The sequence below is a fragment of the Triticum aestivum genome, chromosome 2D (genome assembly GCF_018294505.1).
Source record: "Triticum aestivum cultivar Chinese Spring chromosome 2D, IWGSC CS RefSeq v2.1, whole genome shotgun sequence".
NCBI lineage: Eukaryota > Viridiplantae > Streptophyta > Magnoliopsida > Poales > Poaceae > Triticum > Triticum aestivum.
The window spans coordinates 619,530,404-619,538,552 of record NC_057799.1 but is presented as its reverse complement, the minus strand read 5'-3'; the positions used below and the strand labels follow the sequence as shown (position 1 = coordinate 619,538,552).

Sequence of the window (8,149 nt, the reverse complement as noted above, 5' to 3'; positions counted from 1 at the left end):
AAGCCGTCCGCTACAATATGTTGGAGCGGCAGAAAGATGACTAGAGGCAGTAGACAAGGAGGAGATGGAGGCGGCAGAGGAGGAAGAAGCGGAGGCTGGCTACACCTTGAGTATGGAAGCTCGAACTGCTGATCCGGCAGGGAAAAAAATCTAATTTTTCCCACGGACTGACAGACTGATATGTTTTTGTGGTCGGCATGTAAAATCTACAGCATACTTGCCTCTTTTTTGGGCGTGATCGCGCATGTGATCCGCCACTGTTGTGATCCAACGCTCCTATGACCCGGCGAGCTTATGGATTGGACTCATTAAATTTTAAATTAGCCTTCACTGACGGACATATATAAGATAGTTGAATGGTCGGCTCCGGCATCAGTGTGGTCTCATGTCAGTCTGGTTCCATGTCCGCTGACGGATGCCCGAGTAAATGCCCTAACCATCCAAGTTTTACCATTCCAGAGTTGTCACGTCTCACAGAGTACAAGGCACACGAATACAAGGGCACTTGGATTTGGATATTTGCTTCAAGGATACACGTGGTGGTCGCTGTGCAAGGCAAGCCACTGTTGCGAGTTGCACCTACATTACTGTAAACAGTGTCATCCCCACCACGGCCGGGATCACGGGTGGTCCTTCAAGAAGCAAGGAGGAGCTCGTTAACCTGCGCCGGGAACTGCTCCTGCACGAAATGGCTGCCCTCCGGGACGAAGGCGACCTTGAGGTCAGGCGCGAAGCCGGCCATCATGCCGCCCATCACGGCGGCCTCGAACCCCGGCAGCTTCATCACGTAGTCGTTCTCCCCCATCACCATCAGCACCGGCACCTCGAACCTGGCGTCCAGCTGGGTCGCCATCTTGTCCAGGGACCCGTACGGCATGCGGATCGGGAACCCGAAGCCGGAGTTCTCGTAGAGCGCCGCGTACACGTCGAGGTCCTCCTCGGTGAACCACCCCGGCAGTGGCGCGGAGCCGTCGGCGAGGTCCATGGTCTCCTGGCCTTGTTCGGCGACCGGGACCTCGCTGCCGGAGAAGAGCACGTAGATGGTGCGCACCACGCGCCGGATGTCGTACCGCCCGAAGTCCGCCTCCGCCCGCCCCGGCTGGCGCCACCGCAGCGGGTAGAAGCCCTCCGGCATGGTGCCGGCGAAGTCGAAGGGGATCGGGCTGAAGGGGATGCCCAGGCACGCCACGCCGCGGGTGCGGCCCGGGTGCCGCAGCGTGAAGTCGTACGCCGGCATGGCGCCGAAGTCCTTGCCCACCAGGAACGCCTGCACGCACGCACGCACGCACGAAGGAAAGAAAACAAGGACGACGACGATCACTCGTGTACGCTTGGGAGTTGAGACTTGGGACCATGGTTTTCTTGGGTGGTGCTGCTTACCTTGGGGATGGAGAGGGCGTCGAGGATGGCGAGCACGTCGGCGACGAGGTCCTCCCAGGAGGGCTCCTCGTGCTCCGGCGGCTGGTCCGACAGGCCGTACCCGCGGCTGTCCGGCGCGATGGCGCGGTACCCTGCGGCGGCCACGGCCTGCATCTGGTGGCGCCACGAGTACCATATCTCCGGGAAGCCGTGCAAGAACACCACCGTCCCAAGCTCATCTGCATGCACAGATCCATTAGCTCCTCAGTTGCTCTGCTTACTCCATAGGATTTGGTGGGCTCGACGGCCATGGTCATGCCAACACTAGAAAAGTCACTGACCTTTTCCTACTTGAGCAACGTGTAGGCTGATGCCACGGACGGAGAGCTGTGTGTGCTCTATCTCTTGCGCCATTGCTGCTCCTTCAGACCTCCAAGGCTCCAAGTAGATGGTGTGATCGATGCTTCTCTTTTAGCTAAAATTTTTTAAATAATACATTTTTTTATTAAATTACAGAAATATTACGCTGAAAAAATAATTTTCAAAAATAATACACCGTCGGCCCGCTGCAGGCCGACTGAGCCTAGTCAGCCCACAGCAGGCCGACTGGTGGCCTATCTGCTTGTTGCTGGACGATTGGGCTGTCGGCCACCAGATCAAGTCCAGTCGGCCTGCAGTTGGCCGACAGGGTCCAGTCGGCCTACAGTTGGCCGATAGGCACTAATTGGCCTGCAGTGGGCCGACAAGGACTAATTGGCCTGCTGTGGGCCGACTGGTGCATGCCACCATTTTTTTCCCCGAACGATCCCCGGTTTTTTTTAAACTATGACGTATTCCGCACAACCCTTTCCCGCCATATGTTCCCGCAAACTCTTTCCCACCATATGTTCGCGCCAACTATTTCCCGCCACCCGTTTCCCGCCACCCATTTCCCGCCAACCCTTTCCCGCCATACCGCAGTCGTTCTTTCCCGCCATTTTCTCCTCTCTACCTATAAAATCCCCTTCAGACGGAGGTGGATAAGCATTCCAGTGTAGTGTAGTTGAGATGTCCCATTATCCTTTCGATCGTAGTTTTCACCCTAGGATGAGCAGGACTCTTCTGAGGCTAGCTACCAATTTCAGGATGGATAATAGGATAGTTCCATGGGACGAACTCACCGGTAGTGACACCATAATGAATGAGTTGGCTCACCAATTATGTAGGTCTGGGTGGCCTGAAAGGACCTATGAGGAGGTACGTAAAGAACTTCTTAGGTTGCATGACAGGTGGAAGAAGATAGTGGTGCCGAAGAGTGAAACTTTCAGAAGGACTGCAGCAAATAATCCATGTTTATGGACTGAGGAGAGCGAGGACGAAGATGATATCTTCATGCCGCCGCTTCCGGGTTCTGCATCGTCGAAGGGCAAGAATTCTTCATCATCGAAGGGCAAGGTTTCTGCATCGTCGAAGGGCAAGAGTTCTTCATCGTCGAAGGGCAAGAGTTCTGCATCGATCGAGGATGACGATGATGACTTCATGTAGTTTTTATGCTGTATGTTGTGAGTTCAGTTACGTACCATTTAATTTAGATGTAGTTCTATCTAGTTGTTTGTAATGTCTTGTTGTATGAGTATTATGTTCTATCTAAATATGATCTTGTAGTTCGGATAACAGAGTACTAAAATAGAGTAGGCATATGTCTCATACATAAGTACATAGTCATTTGTCGCATACATAGAATAGACATAAGTCTCACACAGAAATAGATGGTTATGTCTCTACTGACAGATAGAAGCGTCAGTGACGACGTCTGGCCTAGCGGGGAGGCGGATCTAGAAGCGGCGACCATCCCCACCTGTCGGGTGCCCTAATGTGACGAGGAGGAATCTCAGACTCTCCCTGGTCATGCTGTGTATCCTGTGTGGGGCCTCGGGATGTTGATCACTCCCCCACGTATCATGTGATGCCGACATAGACGCCTGATATCCGTAGGCTTCTACGCGATGGAACATTTCATCATGAAGATTGAGGTCGCGTCAATTAATATTGAAAACAATAAATATGAAGACACATACCTGCTGGCTGTGACGGCTGCTCTGGCTCAAACACGAAACTGGACGAGGGACCGTGCTGCTGTGGCCGTGGAGATAATGTTGGGTAACGTAGTAATTTCAAAAAAATTCCTACGCACACGCAAGATCATGGTGATGCATAGCAACGAGAGGGGAGAGTGTTGTCCACGTACCCTCGTAGACCGACAGCGGAAGCGTTATCACAACGCGGTTGATGTAGTCGTACGTCTTCATGATCCGACCGATCAAGTACCGAACGCACGGCACCTCCGAAGTTCTACACACGTTCAGCTCGATGACGTCCCTCGAACTCCGATCCAGCCGAGTGTTGAGGGAGAGTTTCGTCAGCACGACGGCGTGGTGACGATGATGATGTTCCACCGACGCAGGGCTTCGCTTAAGCTCCGCACACGGCTAAAATATCGTATATCAAGTAGTGTGTTCTTAGGTGCCCCCCTGCCCCCGTATATAAAGGAGTAAGGGAGGAGGAGGCCGGCCCTAGGAGGGGGCGCACCAAGTGTGGAGTCCTACTAGGACTCCCTAGTCCTAGTAGGATTCCACCTCCCATATGGAATAGGAAAAGAGGAAGGGAAAAAGAGAAGGAAGGAAGGGGGCGGCCCCCTTCCCTAGTCCAATTCGGACCAGACCAAGGGGAGGGGTGCGGCCACCCTTGAGGCCCTTTTCCTTCTTTCCCGTATGGCCCAATAAGGCCCAATACGTATTCCCGTAACTCTTCGGTACTCCGAAAAATACCCGAATCATTCGGAACTTTTCCGAAGTCCGAATATAGTCGTCCAATATATCGATCTGAAATTATATTTGTATTTTCGCTTCACTCTGAAATTATATGAACTTTTCAAATGTTTCAGACTTCTGTTTCATTAAGTAGATATACCCATATCTGCTCAAATCATCTGTGAAGATCAGAAAATAATGATACCTGCTACGAGCCTCAATATTCATCGGACCACATACATCTGTATGTATGATTTCCAACAAATCTGTTGCTCTCTCCATAGTTCCGGAGAACGGCGTTTTAGTCATCTTGCCCATGAGGCACGGTTCGCAAGCATCAAGTGATTCATAATCAAGTGCTTCCAAAATCCCATCAGTATGGAGTTTCTTCATGCGCTTTACACCAATATGACCTAAACGGCAGTGCCACAAATAAGTTGCACTATCATTATTAACTTTGCATCTTTTGGCTTCATTATTATGAATATGTGTATCACTACGATCGAGATCCAACAAACCATTTTCGTTGGTGTGTATGACCATAGAAGGTTTTTATTCATGTAAACAGAATAACAATTGTTCTCTAACTTAAATGAATAACCGTATTGCAATAAACATGATCAAATCATATTCATGCTCAACGCAAACACCAAATAACACTTATTTAGTTTCAACACTAATCCCGAAAGTATAGGGAGTGTGCGATGATGATCATATCAATCTTGGAACTACTTCCAACACACATCGTCACCTCGCCTTTTACTAGTCTCTGTTTATTTCGCAACTCCCGTTTTCGAGTTACTACTCTTTAGCAACTGAACCAGTATCAAATACTGAGGGGTTGCTATAAACACTAGTAAGTACACATCAATAACATGTATATCCAATATACCTTTGTTTACTTTGCCATCCTTCTTATCCACCAAATACTTGGGGCAGTTCCGCCTCCAGTGACCAGTTCCTTTGCAGTAGAAGCACTTAGTCTCAGGCTTAGGTACAGACTTGGGCTTCTTCACTTGAGTAGCAACTTGCTTGCCGTTCTTTTTGAAGTTCCCCTTCTTCCTTTTGCCCTTTTCTTGAAACTAGTGGTCTCGTCAACCATCAACACTTGAATTGGTCTCGTCAACCATCAACACTTGATGTTTTTCTTGATTTCTACCTTCGTCGATTTCAGCATCACGAAGAGCTCGGGAATTACTTTCGTCATCCCTTGCATATTATAGTTCATCACGAAGTTCTACTAACTTGGTGATGGTGACTAGAGAATTTTGTCAATCACTATTTTATTTGGAAGATTAGCTCCCACTTGATTCAAGCGATTGTAGTACCCAGACAATCTGAGCACATGCTCACTAGTTGAGCGATTCTCCTCCATCTTTTAGCTATAGAACTTGTTGGAGACTTCGTATCTCTCAACTCGGGTATTTGCTTGAAATATTAACTTCAACTCCTGGAACATCTTATATGGTCCATGACGTTCAAAACGTCTTTGAAGTCCCGATTCTAAGCCGTTAAGCATGGTGCACTAAACTATCAAGTAGTCATCATATTGAGCTAGCCAAACGTTCATAACGTCTGGATCTGCTCCTGCAATAGGTCTGTCACCTAGCGGTGCATAAAGGACATAATTTTTCTGTGCAGCAATGAGGATAATCCTCAGATCACGGATCCAATCCGCATCTTTGCTACTAACATCTTTCAACATAATTTTTCTCTAGGAACATATCAAAAATAAACACAGGGAAGCAACAACGTGAGCTATTGATCTACAACATAATATGCAAAATACTATCAAGACTAAGTTCATGATAAATTTAAGTTCAATTAATCATATTACTTAAGAACTCCCACTTAGATAGACATCCCTCTAATCATCTAAGTGATTACGTGATCCAAATCAACTAAACCATGTCCGATTAACACGTGAGATGGAGTAGTTTCAATGGTGAACATCACTATGTTGATCATATCTACTATATGATTCACGCTCGACCTTTCGGTCTCTGTGTTCCGAGGCCATATCTGTATATGCTAGGCTCGTCAAGTTTAACCTGAGTATTCCGCGTGTGCAACTGTTTTGCACCCGTTGTATTTGAACGTAGAGCCTATCACACCCGATTAACACGTGGTGTCTCAACACGAAGAACTTTTGCAACGGTGCATACTCAGGGAGAACACTTTTATCTTGAAATTTTAGTGAGAGATCATCTTATAATGGTACCGTCAATCAAAGCAAGATAAGATGCATAAAGGATTAACATCACATGCAATCAATATAAGTGATATGATATGGCCATCATCATCTTGTGCTTGTGATCTCCATCTCCGAAGCACCGTGCTTGTGATCTCCATCTCCGAAGCACCGTCATGATCACCATCGTCACCGGCTCGACACCTTGATCTCCATCGTAGTATCGTTGTCGTCTCGCCAACTTATTGCTTTTACGACTATCGCTTTCGCTTAGTGATAAAGTAAAACTATTACATGGCGATTGCATCTCATACAATAAAGCGACAACCATATGGCTCCTGCCAGTTGCCGATAACTCGGTTACAAAACATGATCATCTCATACAACACATTATATCACATCATGTCTTGACCATATCACATCACAACATGCCCTGCAAAAACAAGTTAGACGTCCTCTACTTTGTTGTTGCATGTTTTACGTGGCTGCTACGGGCTTAGCAAGAACCGTTCTTACCTACGCATCAAAACCACAACGATAGTTTGTCAAGTTGGTGCTGTTTTAACCTTCGCAAGGACCGGGCGTAGCCACACTCGGTTCAACTAAAGTGAGAGAGACAGACACCCGCCAGTCACCTTTAAGCAACGAGTGCTCCGAACGGTGAAACCAGTCTCGCGTAAGCGTACGCGTAATGTCGGTCCGGGCCGCTTCATCTCACTATACCGCTGAACCAAAGTATGACATGCTGTAAAGCAGTATGACTTATATCGCCCAAAACTCACTTGTGTTCTACTCGTGCATAGCATCAACGCATAAAACCAGGCTCGGATGCCACTGTTGGGTAACGTAGTAATTTCAAAAAAATTCCTACGCACACGCAAGATCATGGTGATGCATAGCAACGAGAGGGGAGAGTGTTGTCCACGTACCCTCGTAGACCGACAGCGGAAGCGTTATCACAACGCGGTTGATGTAGTCGTGCGCCTTCACGATCCGACCGATCAAGTACCGAACGCACGGCACCTCCGAAGTTCTACATACGTTCAGCTCGATGACATCCCTCGAACTCCGATCCAGCCGAGTGTTGAGGGAGAGTTTCGTCAGCACGACGGCGTGGTGACAATGATGATGTTCCACCGACGCAGGGCTTCGCCTAAGCTCCGCGACGGTATTATCGAGGTGTAATCTGGTGGAGGGGGGCACCGCACACGGCTAAAATATCGTATATCAAGTAGTGTGTTCTTAGGTGCCCCCCTGCCCCCGTATATAAAGGAGCAAGGGAGGAGGAGGCCGGCCCTAGGAGGGGGCGCACCAAGTGTGGAGTCCTACTAGGACTCCCTAGTCCTAGTAGGATTCCACCTCCCATATGGAATAGGAAAAGAGGAAGGGAAAAAGAGAAGGAAGGAAGGGGGCGCCCCCCTTCCCTAGTCCAATTCGGACCAGACCAAGGGGAGGGGTGCGGCCACCCTTGAGGCCCTTTTCCTTCTTTCCCGTATGGCCCAATAAGGCCCAATACGTATTCCCGTAACTCTCCGGTACTCCAAAAAACACCCGAATCACTCGGAACCTTTCCGAAGTCTGAATATAGTCGTCCAATATATCGATCTTTACGTCTCGACCATTTCGAGACTCCTCGTCATGTCCCCGATCTCATCCGGGACTCCGAACTCCTTCAGTACATCAACATACATAAACTCATAATAAAACTGTCATCGTAACTTTAAGCGTGCAGACCCTTTGGGTTCGAGAACTATGTAGACATGACCGAGACACCTCTCCGGTCAATAACCAATAGCGGGACCTGGATGCC

At 48.6% G+C, this 8,149-nt stretch overlaps 1 protein-coding gene across 1 annotated transcript; it reads right to left on the bottom strand.

Moving 5' to 3' along the window:
* Nucleotides 1-434: 434 nt before the first annotated feature.
* Nucleotides 435-1,805, bottom strand: LOC123050450 (bifunctional epoxide hydrolase 2-like). Its single transcript, XM_044473238.1, has 3 exons — nucleotides 1,701-1,805; nucleotides 1,381-1,598; nucleotides 435-1,267 (listed from the first exon to the last, which is right to left on the bottom strand). Exons 1-3 carry the CDS (start codon nucleotides 1,771-1,773, stop codon nucleotides 635-637), a joined length of 924 nt encoding a protein of 307 aa, XP_044329173.1. The 5' UTR covers nucleotides 1,774-1,805; the 3' UTR covers nucleotides 435-634.
* Between the last annotated feature and the right edge of the window lie 6,344 nt (nucleotides 1,806-8,149).

Bases quoted from the DNA above. Each gene is read 5' to 3' on its own strand.
- LOC123050450 (XM_044473238.1), bottom strand. From the start codon at position 1,773: ATGGCGCAAGAGATAGAGCACACACAGCTCTCCGTCCGTGGCATCAGC. The intron at 1,599-1,700 runs GTCAGTGACTTT...CTGTGCATGCAG, and splicing joins CGTTGCTCAAGTAGGAAAAG to ATGAGCTTGGGACGGTGGTG. The intron at 1,268-1,380 runs GTAAGCAGCACC...GCGTGCGTGCAG, and splicing joins ACGCCCTCTCCATCCCCAAG to GCGTTCCTGGTGGGCAAGGA.